Below are 14,640 nucleotides of genomic sequence, written 5' to 3' on the forward strand. Positions count from 1 at the left end.
ATGTTAATGGCTGCTCCCATACCCCGATGCTTTTCAGAACTTTGCTAGAAAAATGGCATTTACATTGCAAAGCCATGTTGTGTGTGACGCAGATCTAGGAACTGTAACCCCAGCCACCCAATTCACGTGCAAACAAGCTAACTAACGCCAGTCTGCCAGCTGCACCAGACATCACAGCAGTGACCTGGGTATGAATACCCCAGACCCAAATCGGACTTTTTCACCCCTCACTGATGAAGACTGCTTCATTCGTTAAGCACTGATGTCAACGGTGACGTTTTTCTATTCTGGATGAAGTCTGTTCCAGTGCTGACTGACGCCTTTAGCACTGACTAAAGCTACAGTGACCCCAGAGACCTCTGACAGCGAGTATCAGCCAAGCGCAGGAAGCATCACCCCTGCTCGTGGGCAGAGCTACTGGGTGAGGTCTCCCTGCAGCCCCTGGGGTCAGAGCAGGTAGGGTTTGAAAAAGTGGGGAGAAAAGAAACATTTCCACTGTTTTCTGACTAGTGGGTAGTCCCATACAGATTGCAAGTGACAGTGCAAAATGGGTGTTTATGGGCGCCATCAGGCCTGTGAGGAAGAGGGGAGCCTGAACCAAATCTGACAGGTGCACTGGTGAGATGAAGATCCAGAAACTCTTCGCCTTTGTTGTAATTAGAGCCACACACACACACAGAGTTCTTCTGCAAAGCACCCGGTGAGACAGGAGCACAGCTATTTCAGTGACAATCCTGGTGATAAGAGCTGTCAGCTCTTTCTAAAAGCATCAGTAAACCAAGGAACGCATAATTTAGACTCTTAACCAAAAACTGCACCCTACCGCTGCCGCTTGCAACCTCCGCCCCCAGAGCAGCATCTTTCAGATTATGCAGGAAAGGAAAGCAAAATGGCTCTTGGAGCAAGGCTTTAAAGAAAAACTGTAACGTGATTGAGGTCTGCCACAGGGCTGGTGCTTTAGCATTTGGGGTTCGAGTGCTGCTGCTTCTCCAAACCAACAAAATAAGTGTTGCGTAATGGGCAGGATCCCAGGGAGCAGCTTCCTTAAAACACAGTTTCCAGAGGCACACAGGGCTGAGGGTGCACTCTGTAGCCATGGTAAAATTCTTCAAGAGATGTCTCTAAAGATATATAGCACTGCAAGATGAGACTATAATTACTAGGACTGTTCAACAGGCTGAGTAATTTTAAACACAGTGCTGGAGTTTGGAACGGTTTTTCAAGAAAAGCAAAATGAATGAATGAATGAATGGGATGATTTTACCGGCAGTAAATAGATTATTATTTCTGGGCAGCAATGCCACGTGCAGCCTTTAGAGAAGAGCGGAGGGATTTGCGGTTGTCTGTCCTACTCACCGGGCACCACTCCTTTGATGTCGCTTTCCGTGTTCATCCTGTTCTTATGCGTGAACTGAAGGATCAGTTCCTTGGATGCCTCAAACTGTTGTGTAGCCATCAGCCACCGAAGGGACTCTGGGAAAATACTTTAAAGATGGAAAACAGGTTAGGGTCGCTTCCAAGTTTCTGTCAGAGGAAGAACTGATAGTGTTTAGCTGCTCATTTAACCGTTCATGAGCTACGTAATTATTTTCAAAAAGCAGAAGAATCACTTATGAAACAAATAAGAGGGAAAACAGATTCAGAATATGCAAATTAATGACATTGTCTTTTACACTGATTCACAAATTATACAGGATCTATCACATAGCAATAGGACATTAGAATTTTATAACATTAGAGGTGTCCTGCCTGTTAATACAATTTTGAAAGAACTGGAGCAGGAGGCAGCACTGTCTGCAATAGACAGTTGCTGCCAAGAAGGGAATGAATGAGATGTGCAGTTAACACATGGTAATTCAGTCCAAAGAAGGAAAATAGCTGACAGAAGTGATTTGGATTCTCTTGTAAAGACAGAGAGAGGAAAGAGAAGAATTACTTTCTAGAATTAAAATGGAACAAATTTAATTTTTAAACGTGTCAAAAATCTTCTCCCACATATGCAGACTTTAAGCCATTCTTTTATACAGGTCAGTATTGTGTATGCTCCAGACAACATTCAGTTGTTTCTCTAAAAGTTTCCCCTAGTAAAGACAATATTATGTTAGTTGAGTTGCCTTAAAAATATACACATGCACATAGAGTTACAAAAAAAAAGTTTATTTTCCATCCGGTTGTTCCCTTCAAGTGCTGATATTCACCTGATTCATTAGCTTAACTGATCATTCTTCCTTTTTTTTTTTTCAGATAAGTTTTTTTATACAAAACCAAAAGAACTATGTAGATCTTAAAACAAAAAAAACTCCCATACTTCTATAGATAGGAAAACTTTCAGATCTGACTTCAAGCATATTTTTCTTTCTTGTTTACGCCTCATTTTCACTAACCTTCCAAAAGACCTTTCTAAGAACAAATTTAACAACTACTTTTAACTTCATATATATAATAAACCTCAAATTTCCTTCACAAAGCACTGATCTTTGCTGTGGATGCTGCCTCAGTTCTTATACTTCTAAGCAGTGGACTAGGCAATTACACCATTATGGTACTATCTTTTAAGGCTGATGCGATCTGGAAGACAGCTTAGTGAAACCTCCATCCTAGACAGAGAAAGCATTATTTTTTTGAAGAAGAAAAAAAAAAAAAGGAGAGAAGTCAGGCAGACTGCAATCTAAATGATATCAGGCAATAAAAATATATAACAGCCATGATGACAGCCATTCAGCTTGACAGCTTATTTACTACCACTGGTGCTGCACGGATGTTTTGGCATATCCTCCTACAGAAAGTCCTGTACTGCAAAAGCATTTTTTGAAATATTAAGAATTCTTTGAATGCAAAATCTCCCTGTGCTTGGCTCCGGAGAGGGGACAGCCTCAGCCACAGCTGTTTTTGAACAGTCCGCTTACAGGTCCCAAACAACAAGCCCTATGGCGAGCACCCACTCCTAGGGAAGAAAGAGAGCCGCAGGGATGGGCATCACGGGGACAAACGCTGTCTCTACCTTCCAGCTCCTGCAGGTTTCTCAAACTGGAAGTGCTGAAGTCTCATGTCTTTCAGCTGCTCCATCACTCAGTGCGAGCAGTGGGAGGTTCATTTAAGGATCTTTAAAAACTCCTGGACTGCTTTAAGCCCAGGTTATCAGGTACAGCAAGGGGAAGTGCTGGCCTCCTCGTCTCTGTGCAAGCGCCTGAGCTCACTTGTGGAGCACGGACCCTGCTGCCAAGGGTCATTTGTACGCACCTACTGTTGCACCTTCTGTTGCCAAACCAAGCACCATCACAAATTCAAAAGCCAAAAAAAAAAAAAAAAAAAAAGAAAAAAGCCAACCCCTGGCCCCTGTGGACTTCTGCACAGAAATTTGGTCACAACCTCATGCTTCATCACCTGGCATTAAATACTAATTGAATGAAGCTGAGGCAGCTTTCTGCCAAGGGTAAGCAGTCACCCAGACCACCAGGCTGAGCTGACCGCGGACACCTGGTTGATAGTATTCTACCTCCTCCATCAGCAAGGAAAGGACCAGCCTTCTACAGCTGAAGAAAAGAATGGGGCGGGGTGGGGTGGGTAGGGGGAAACGTTCATCTCCTGTTACACAGCTGCTGCTTGGGAGAGGAGAGGGGAATAGTGGGAGGAACACTGGGAAAAAAGATCCTAAGCCCAAGAAGTCCTAAGAGCAGAGAAGTATCCTTGACCAGCAGAAAAAGGCCAGGCAGGTACCACGCGTAGCTGGAAGAGAATCGTGATCCTGTCCAGATGCAGAGCAAACCCATGCCCATGGAAAGGGTGTAGTGTGTCAATTAGGGGTCTGCCCCAGGGCAACAAGCCCAATTATGACAACTTTGTGTCTTGGTGAGGGTAAATCCTATCTAACAGCACCAGAAAAGAACTGGCCACCCCTTCCCAGTTCTTCAGGTTCGGTTAGAGTGAAGCAGTTTATTTCAGATTATTGATACCGTTGCTGACCTTCATAGCATGGTCCTGTCAGGAGCTTCCTGTGTCCAAGGGAGAGGAAATAATGCCTCTGTATAACTGGAGCTCCCCTTCCCTCATGGCTCTAACACACACACATACTCTCTTTGAAAGAAGCCTAACTTCTATTAACTTATTTTATATGCTTGTCGCCAACCCCTGTGTGCACGTCTGGCTTACGTGGGTGCCTCTCTGCCCTTCCAGAATAACCTGAGAGCTCAGCAAAGGCATCTGCTCAATTTGCAGGTGTCCCAGCCCACCAGCCCATCTCTCCTAGACAAATCTGCTGCTTCCCCATTTCCCTCCATCCATGCCCAGCGTCCCGATCCACTCAGCCTCCCACCTCCTGGGGACAGTATAGCCTGCCATGTGCACATGGCCGGGAGCAGAGCAAATCTATAGGTGGGAGAAGGCTAAGCCCCAGCCCAGAGGGGCAAACAGCTCTCTCACAGCAGGAGATGGAAGTAAAGAAAGTAAGGAGGAAGGAGAAGGCAGCACAGGGGCTATCGCAGCGTCTGTTACTGAACTCACTGCTTTGGGTACACGATGGGGAATTAACAAGCAGTGCAGTTTTCCAGTTCTTTTATTACAAATCAGTTAGTTTTCTTCCTTCATCTGTAACATATGTTGAGGGTCCACGCTCTGTTCTCCAACACATTTCCGGTGGAAGAGGGGAGGAAAGGAAAGAGGTATAAAATGGTAGCACTTTCCAGAGAATATGCAACAGATGGAAGAGAAAGCCTAAGAGAAAAGCGCATACTGTACCGACAGTATAATTGAACAGGCATCCTAACCAGAGTCCATTTCTGCAAGTGCAAAACCCCTGGGCAACGCAAATCCTGTTACTTTGGCTATTCCCACTATTTATCAAGCTGTCATGTCACACATTATATAAGGGGGATCTATTTGCGTGGTCTGCCTGTCCCGTCCAGCCAAAAAGCCACAAAGCTCTTGCAGGTTAGGAAATAAATGTTAGCATTTCCTACTGCTTTCAGTGTCCCAGCGACGACCTCTCAACAGGAATGTATGAGACCCTGACTCAGCCACCTGGAAAACGTGCTGCCTCCAGAAGACTGCTGAGGGGTTACTGCTGTCCATGTCGCCTACCGCGTTCGTTAGGCATCTTCATACTATTGTAGTGTCCTTTTGGACACAAATATCTGCAAACTTTATGTTTGATATTGAGTTCTATCCAGTGGTGGATATAAGACATTTCAGCTGGCGGGCATCCCAACAGGAGATTTTGGACTAGATCTGCATGTGTTTGCACATGTATAACATACGGCAGGTTTGGGAGAACAGTATTGCACATTAACAAGAACACTCTTGGTTATTCATCATCAAGATTAACACTGACAAGATGAGACTATTTAGATGTTATATGTTGGAAAACGGGATGGGGGGGGAAGCCATTATCTTGCAAAGGACTTGTAACTTTCTCCTGTGTGTTGTGTTTTGCCCTCAGCCCAACCTGCGGCATGTCTACCTTGGGGATAAGCGAAGAAATCCCCACTGAGGGTTACTGCCACGAACACAGGAGAACTCTGTAAGGCTTTCATGCATTAATAGAAAAATATATAACTTAAAATTCTTACATACTGTAACAAGTTTTACATGTTGCAACTTGTCAGGCATTACAACTAGCAGTTTGGCCCCCCACAGTACATAAACAACTTGGTCCTGCACAGTGCGGTGGTCTTTTTCCTCATTTTTCTCAGCGTACAGCAACTAAATATTTTAGTCTTGTTAGTGTTATCTTTAAAACAAACGATCTAGCATGTTCTTACTGTTACGGTTTTGTACAACACTGCTCTCATAAGCCTCCGTTGTGTTATGCCGCCACTGCGTGTCACTATTAAGACAGAACAACAAAGAAAGATTTTTTTGGGAGGTTTATAAAGTCCTGGTGGGGACGGACCTGGCACCATCCCCAAGGTGAGAGCCACCCTACTTCTCTCACAATAGCCGTACCAATGCTGCAGTGCTGCCGGTGCAGTGGGCAGAGAAGGTGGGAGCAGCCAGGAGTGGAGGATTCCTTGTGGGAATGATCCCAAGCCACTGGCCGGCACAGACCAGCCACCCAGGCTTTGGCGCAGCATGTGCTAATTCGGGCAAAATCAAGCAGGCAGTCTAGTTGAGGGCTGGCTACTTCACGCACACAAGACATCCAAGGGCGCTTGTTCAAGAGCTGACACACGTTATTTTTAACCCAGCTTGGCTAACCCAGGCCAAAGAAACCAACAATGACAGCCCAGAACCACAATACAGGTTTTAAGGGAAAGTTTAGCTGTGCAGGCACAATCTGAAAACAGCTAGGTTGAGATGCATCCTCTCAAGAATTGTTTTCGTCTTTAAAAGGGAAGTGACAGCCAGAATAGCAGCAAAGTAAACTTGCTGCTCAACGAAAGAGGACCATCTCCTGAGTTCCCACCACGTCGCAGCACTTAACCTATGTGTGTGCGACAGCAAATTATAAAGTTATTTCTTATTTCAAAGTCAAATCTTTGAAAAAGGTGAATGGAAGAACAAAGGAAAAGGCTCATATGTATTGTGAAGCACACACTTTCCGACAGTGAAGCACCTCCCAAGTCCAGCATTAGGAGCTCATGTTGTCTTTGACCCGGCAGGAGGAAGAAATACTTACACCCAGTAAAGCAGCATCAGCAGGAAAGGACAGATGATGACTGCCTGGAGGACCTGCCAGTCCCTGCAGAGGGCAGCCAGCCCTGGCATGAGGAATTGCCCCGCCATTTCGATGAAGCTCGCCACCATGGTGATCATGAACCGGTGCCCAGGAGGACAGAGCTCTATCCCTGAAACACAGAGCACACGCAAACACATTAGCCCCCACCAGCAAAGGTACCCACAGAGTATCTCTTTATGAAACTTTCAGGGACTTAATGTCCTTCAAGACCTTTGGCCAAAGTTATGCACAATCACAATCTTATTTCCTCCTGTATTTAGGCTTCAAATACCCTAGCAGCTATAGAGAAGCCCATTAACAGCTGGCTGTGGCGCAAACATTGAAACTTCCAAAACCTATTGCATTTCCTGCAGACCTGCTGTATCCTCGTTGTCAGCTTTCCTTCAGTCTCTGCCTAGAGAAGCATTTTACCAAATTGTAAGATATTTGTTTTTTAAAGGGACTGTAGGGTAAAACACAATCCAAGGTCGAGCCTTTTACACTTCTCAGAGATGCCACATGCCTTTCCAGTCAGTTTGCTGGGAGGCAGAAGAGCACAACTCTCAGCAGGATACAGGCTCCCAGTTCATACGGGATGCCACCTGCCCACAGTTTAATATGCTACGACTCAGCCAGTTTCAAGCAGGATTTTGCTGAGTGGGTTGTTTCTGGGTTGCTTTTTGTTTTCGCAATAGCTAATCTTGATCAACTTTCAAACAAGCCAGCCTTCCACCTGTCTTATCCTGTCCTCCATCGTTCCTTTTGCTGTGGGGCAATTTACTACCATCACTGGCATCATTGGTTGTCTCAGCTGCCTTCTGACAAGTGAGTTCAGTAGTGTCGTGGTTTAACCCCAGCCAGCAACTAAGCACCACGCAGCCGCTCACCGCTCCCCCTTCCAGTGGGGTGGGGAGGAGGACTGGGGGGGGGGAAGTAAAACTTGAGGGTTGAGATAAGAGCAGTTTAATAACTAAAGTAAAATAAAATATATACTAACAACAACAAATAATAAATAGAATATAATAACAGTAATGAAAAGGAATATAATAAGAAGAAAAAAAGAAACAAACCAAGGAAAAAACCCAGTGATGCACAATGCAATTGCTCACCACCCGCTGACTGATGCCCAAGCAGCAATCCCCCCTCCCGGCCAACTCCCCCGGTTTATATACTGGGCATGACTTTCTATGGTATGGAATACCCCTTTGGCTAGTTCGGGTCAGCTGCCCCGGCTGTGCTCCCTCCCAGCTTCTTGCACACCTGCTTGCTGGCAGAGCATGGGAAACTGAAAATCCTTGACTTAGGATAAGCGCTACTTAGCAACAACTAAAACATCAGTGTGTTATCAACATTATTCTCACACTAAATCCAAAACACAGCACTGTACCAGCTACTAAGAAGAAATTAACCCTATCCCAGCCAAAACCAGGAGAAGTAGACAAAAAGTTTCCCTAAACCCTGAATTCTGGCTACCTTTATTCGGTCCTCAGAAATGAAGATGAATTTATCAGAATCACAGCTTTAAAAAAAAAAACCAAACATTAAAAAATCACAGAAGAAATAACAGAAAAATTGGACTGCCTTGTGGAAATATATTCAAACAATTTTTTCGTCAGTAAGATTGCAATAAGCCCTATTCATATTTCCCATTTGCTCACTTTCACTTCTACGGATTAATAATTAAGCACAGTAAACCTGCCACAAATGTTGTGTAGTACTTATCGGCATGCTGATACAGAAACATAGGCTCGTAAACATTCATGATATGTTGCTGTCAGCATTGTTGCTTTTCCTTGGGATGTTTCCTATGGTGGTTTTAAATTAGAATTTAACGGTTGTTAAAATTGTAATTGAAAAGCTGTAAAATAATAGGAAGAGATGACAGCTGCTTGTTCATTCACTCTCTCATCCGTAGCTTGTTCAGCATTTATCACTGTAACACAGATTTAAACTAGCTGACCAGGAACTAGCTTGTAGATCAAACGTAGGATTAGACCCACACATTTTTTTTTCCCCTTTCTTTTCAGCCAATAACAAAAACTATACATGGATTTTTGCCAATACAGAAGGAAAATGTATCTGTTGTGAGGCAGCCCAAATTTCATTAGCTTAACCACAACACAGCAGCTTTGAAAAGAAAGGGGGGAAAAAACCCCTCAAAGACTCTCACTTGCTATAAAGGCTTTACATTTTAACTAGGAAAACAAGATTAAAACACAGAGCTCCTTATGACATTAGTATGGTTTCATTCTTACTAATGAGTATCCCAAGCCTAGGCGATTTTTCTTATTCTATGCAAAGAGGTCAATTCCATTTTATTTCTCTAATCTTCAAATATAAAGCGGTTCTGTTTGTTTTTCTAAACCTTAAGTCACAGTTATTCACATTCCAATATTCCTTCATTAAGTACAAGGACGAGTTTGTTGCTATAGAAATGGGAGTCTGCATTAGATACGTAAGCTTTGGCATTTCAATTGCATTGCTTAGGTTAGTATCAGATAAAAAAAATAACTAAGAGAACAACTTTTACATGAAGTCGGAAAAAGGTGTCCAAAATATAAAATTATATTTTATTTAGCCACTGGTGCATAGTACATAACTCCATATGCAGCAGTTATTCATTGTATAGAAAGGAAATTGTTTAGCATCTATTTTCTTCTCTGGATTATCATATGCACACGATCAATTTTTTGCCCTTTCCTCTAAAAAAGCTGGAGAAGACAAAAAAAAAATCCCTGCTCTAGCTGGGCGGCAGCATACTTTCAAGTGACATCAGCAGGCACTCCAGGTATATGAAATATCACATCTCTGTTGAAAATGTTCAACGTATTAGGACAGCCAACTGACTTTTCCAGCATCTCTGGCATCAATTTATATGATAAAAGATTCAGCACCGCAGTTTTCAGCAAGCATCAGCAGTCAACCTTTCCCACCTCTGTCAGCAAAGCCACCCACCACAGCACCTCTGCCCCAGCACAGGAAAGGCACCCTGCTGTGCTCACACTGGTGCCGCGATGCACCCAGGCATGAGGCCTCTACGGCTGCAACAATTTCCACCCAGTTTGCACGATAAATTACCAACTCACACAAAATCACTACAAGGCAGAGAACAGCTTTATCCACCCATGGCAAATCCAGCAAGAAGCTCCCCCACTCAGTGAAAAGGTTTCCACCTGAAGTTCTTTGTGGAGCACGGAGTCAAGTAAACCCTTATAATACACGCAAATCATGGAAATTACCATCAGTACCAAAAACTCCCAGATACATCCATTTGCTCTACTTGGGAAAATTTTGTGTGGCAAGGAGACAGGCATGGAAAAGATTTTTGCTTCCTTGCCCAGCATTTTCTACTCTAGGCAGCACAGTCAGAAGAGCAGATCCAACTGAGACGCCTAATTTCCGTAGGTCCCAGGCAAACGATCGTATGGGCAAGTTGAAACTTGTACGCAAAGCAGTCCTGCAGTACTTGAGCAGTGAAATCAGACATGCCCAGGACACGTGGGACAGACTTCTCACCATCAGTAAGATGCCCAGTAACAGGGGACACCCACAAGCGCAGAAGTGGGACCCAGCAAGCCCCGTGGCAGAACTGCTCCACACACGCTGCAAGTACGACCCAGCCTGAAGGCAATCGCCTCACCAGACGCGGAGCGCAGACCCAGTCCCTGTAGGCATCACTGACACGAGACACTGAACACACGAGGCTCATTGCACGGCACATGCCTCTGGCTGGGAAATGCAGAATTAAAGTGTAGAAATCCTCCTTTCGGACCCTATCCTGTATGTCCTTCCTCTACAGAAATGACCAAACCAATGTTCAGCAGCCTCACAGCCTGCAAACCTGCCACAGGGAGAGCCGGTGTGAACTATGCCCCTTCTTACAAGGGATTCAAGCATTTTTGGGGCTGCTTGATGCACTCAAAGTAACCCCACTACTAATGTGCAGGATGCGCAGAGACACGTTCTAGCACAGAAGAACAGCACTGGGGCCAGCTACGTTACTCCTGAGTCTGCATGCAGCGATTTGTACCAGAAGTATTAAAACTGGTGATGAACAAAGGCAGAGTAAAAGTCTGTGTATGTGTGTGTGTATATGAGTGTATGTGTGTGTGTATATGAGTGTATGCGTGTGTGTATATGAGTGTATGCGTGTGTGAGAGCAAGCGAGCAGGCACCAGAAGGATGGGCAGAGCACGGGTTAAAAGAATGGCAAATGCCCATTGTGCCTATCGCACCCTACCCGTGATTTCACGGTAGGAGGAGGAGGAACAACCTGACCCACAGATAAGGTATCAAGAAGATGAACAACAGGATTGGAGTCATAAAATATCAAGACTACAAGAAAAACTAAAAGAACCGAAATTCATTAAGTTTGCCTGAGAATTATGAGGGATGAGAAAAAACAATGAAGCCAAAAATTGTAAACGTCATCAACTCCTAAAGGGTGTGAAAAGCAACCCCAAACTGTTTTGTTGTTGCCTGCCAAGAACAACCTCAGGGGTGTGATGAGGACACATCAGCCACTGCCTTTTGTCCTCTGTGTCACACAAGTGACCCCGGCCAGACCACGTGGACATACGCCTTGGTACTTGCAAGTGCATGGGTGTGAGAGCATGCATGAATGAAATCCATGAGAGAATGAGTGTGGTTGTGCAAAATCTGCCTACTTAGAGAATTCGGGGGAAAAAAAAAATAAAAATAACAACTTTGTCCTTCTATATAGTCTCTCACTGAGTTATTTAGAAATGCCATGGGAAATATTTTCAAATATTAACCAAGGGAATAAGAACCGCAGCAGCTATATTGGTTGATCCTCTTGACAAAGGCCAAGCTCAAGAAAAGGACTTTCAAACCAACATTTTTGGTATACTGAGAGGACAGTTTCAGAGCAGCTCCCCCACTACTTCATACATTGTCCTTTTTGCTTACCCCTAGCATTGCAGCAATGGCCCTACTTGACCCTAAGAGAGCCACATGCACCCCTAGGATGTGTTAGTTAAACTTTCTAGACACATGCTGAGGGAAAAGCCCCCGCTGAGGAGGGCTCTGTCCCTGACACTCCCCACACTTCCCTCTGGAGGCAGCCTTGGAGATGTCCTGGGCTGGCTTCCCTTGGTGGTGCGCTCCCCTTGGAGCAGGGGCAGCCCTTGGGTTTCAGAGGAATTGAGTTTCACGATGGATGCTGGCCTGAGAAAAGCTGCCTCAGATGCTGATGGACCTACAGGGCTTTGAGCTTGGTCAGACTTTCTGACCATCTAGCTTTAACAAGCAGGTTGTCGGGGTACACTCTTGCACCTTAGGTGAATACAGAGTCCAACAGAGGTTTCAAACCTGCAGCATTTCCCAAACATGTCTAAAAAGCACAACAGGTAGTTTTTAGGACCAGGAAAACTATGGGCTGAAGGCAACATTGTCACATGCAAGTCCTCATTTGATCCACATCGCATGCTATGTGACAACAGCGGCAAGGTTAGAGTAAAGATTTTCTTGACAGACCAAAACAAAGAAGCAACTGAAAATGTGAAGTTCATCATTATTTCATAGGAACCAGCCCACAGCACGCCACCAGAGTCAGATTGGGTAAGATCTCCCAGCAGGTTTTGGAATATGAAATTACTTTTCTTTAAACGGATTCATTTTCTCTCCTCACTCCCCCCATGTAGTCTTTTGGGACTCTCATTAGAAAGAGGGAAAGCCTGAACAAGCCTTCACAGGGAAAAGTGGTCCATTCCACAGAGCGCATGAAGCACTGGGAGGCCCTTTGGCAGCGCATCTGCGGTTTTGCCAAAAAGAAGCTGTGTGTAAACATTAGTGAATTAATTCACTACAATTATATGGTACTTGAACCAGTGCATGTCATTTGTGTCGCCTCATCTGGAAATAGGTGTGCCTGGAAGAACCCAGGGAGCGGGGCAGAAAGGAAGACGTTTCTGGAGTCAGGCCGTAGGTGGATGAGGTATGGCACATCTTGGACCCGCACACATCTTTGGAGTGTCTGCAGAGAGCCATTAGTCCTGAAAGGTTTTACTTTTTATGGTTTTCGGAAACCTAGAAATAGCTTACAAAGATGACAGGGCTTTAGATTATTCCACGCCAAAATCAATTGTCCCTGACAGCTGACCAAAAAGGCTGGATTTACAGAAAAGGACAGGACTCCATCACATATCTCTGCATGGTTGGCAAAATTTAAGAAGTTCCCAACACCGCTGACAGCTCAGACAGGACAGTGGGGGGAGTTAGAGGGCCCACTCCAAGCAGGACCGGGCACTCTTCCCACCAGCGCACCGCGTGAGCTGCACGGGAACAAGGACGGGCCAGGAGGGCTCACGGCTCAGCCCTGCCTGCTGCGCGACTGCGAGCACTCAGACTCATCGGGATGTGGGCAAGGAGGCAGCTAAGGAAGAGCCTCTGCAAGCCACAGGGGCTCAGCCCCACCGCGTCAGAGCTGCTCCCTCGCGCAGGAGGTCACCACCACCCTGGCATCGGCAGAGAAAGGTATGATAAAACCACAGGTCAGACAACAGGTTACCCACAGCAAAACGCAGCCAGCACTGGTGAAAAGGGCACATCGATTTTAGATCGGAAAGGCAAGTAGCCTTTGCTAAGAGCTTCTCCTCTCCCTAGCACTGGATGGAAAAAACCCTGGGCTGATATCCTTGACAAACAATTTTTCAGGCAACCTCTTCTGAAAGAAGATAGGAAATTGAGTTAAAATTATCCAAGTATGCTGTAGCCTGACATCTGCAATGCTGCCCTCTCCCCTTTCCAGCCAGCTCCTCTCCTACCCTCTCTGCCTGCAGTTGTGGAAGAAGCAGTGCTCTGGAGGAGATGGACACACAGACAGGTGACCAGGGAGGACTACAGTAACATCGGGTTACATCAGCTCATGTTGCCACAGAGCATGGCCCTGCATAGCCCACTCCCCAAACCCCACCGGTAGCTTGTCATCGCCGTGAAGGATTGAGGGCCACATCCCATCCTTTCTCACCCTGGTCTTACACTTGTGCACTAGTAAGAAATAACTTGCTTTCGATTTCAGAAACCCTCTCGTTTCTCTTCAAAGGCTGACATTTATTCTCATAGATATTGCACAAGGATGAATAGCAAAATATTTTTATTTAAGAAAAAAAAAAAGTTGTAGTCATTTGCAAATAATATATCAAGAGGAAAAAGAGGTTAAATCACACTGCCCGAACAACTCTCCAGCATCACTCACCATGCCCAGTCCCAAAACACAAAGCAATTCTTGCACCACAGCCCAAGTGCTAGCTCCATCAGAAACCACAAGCTAACTGCTTTGTGCCTTTGCAGTTTTCTCTCCCCACCCAGTTCAGTCTATGAGCCACCAAGACTGTAATTATATAGGAGTATCCTTGGAGAAAATGCCAGGACAAAGCACCTGAATTCTCGGCAACAGCATTCCCACTGAAAAAAAACCCTGAGGAGACAGTCTGATTCTAGATTCACATTCACAGTTTCACATTATATTTTAAAAAAAAAAAAAAAAAAAAAGAAATCACGACTTTGACAGTTTCCCCATATTACTACACACCCAACACTCTTAATTCCTTCCCTCTAAGGACCCCTCAAGATATTCCCCTATCCAAAAGGAGGAAAACAATCAGACTCAGATGAACAAGACCTATACTATCAGTTCAGCAGAAGAAGCTCAGGCAACACAGTATTAGGTGTAAAATGCGGGACACCAGAAATTCCCAGTGGTGGTAGCATCCTAAAGCACCGGGCTGTATTTGTGTCTCAGCCCAGCAGCTGCTCAGCTCAGTCAAGAGTAATGTGCAGGCTGTGGCCCTAAGACAGGATTTCCATTTGGACTCTGCTTTTCAACAGTGCACAAAAGGAAAGAAAAACATCTCAGAGCAGTTAGTTTTCCAAGCTGTTCAGCACTTCCAGCACGTCCCACCCTGCCATGCTCCCTGAGCTGACCCTTTTGGCATGACGAGCTCCGCCACCTCTGTCACAGCAATCTT

The 14,640-nt window shown here is 45.1% G+C and overlaps 1 protein-coding gene across 1 annotated transcript; it reads right to left on the reverse strand.

Annotated features, from left to right (window-relative positions):
• Positions 1-1,356: 1,356 nt before the first annotated feature.
• LOC127028349 (solute carrier family 22 member 23-like) lies at positions 1,357-6,810 on the reverse strand (the record flags this gene model as incomplete). The annotated part of the gene is made up of 2 exons (XM_050914055.1): positions 6,614-6,810; positions 1,357-1,484 (listed from the first exon to the last, which is right to left on the reverse strand). Coding segments are annotated over exons 1-2 (325 nt in total), but the record flags the coding sequence as incomplete, so codon positions are not given.
• Positions 6,811-14,640: the final 7,830 nt, after the last annotated feature.

This window comes from Gymnogyps californianus, unplaced genomic scaffold, assembly GCF_018139145.2.
Source record: "Gymnogyps californianus isolate 813 unplaced genomic scaffold, ASM1813914v2 HiC_scaffold_318, whole genome shotgun sequence".
Lineage (NCBI taxonomy): Eukaryota > Metazoa > Chordata > Aves > Accipitriformes > Cathartidae > Gymnogyps > Gymnogyps californianus.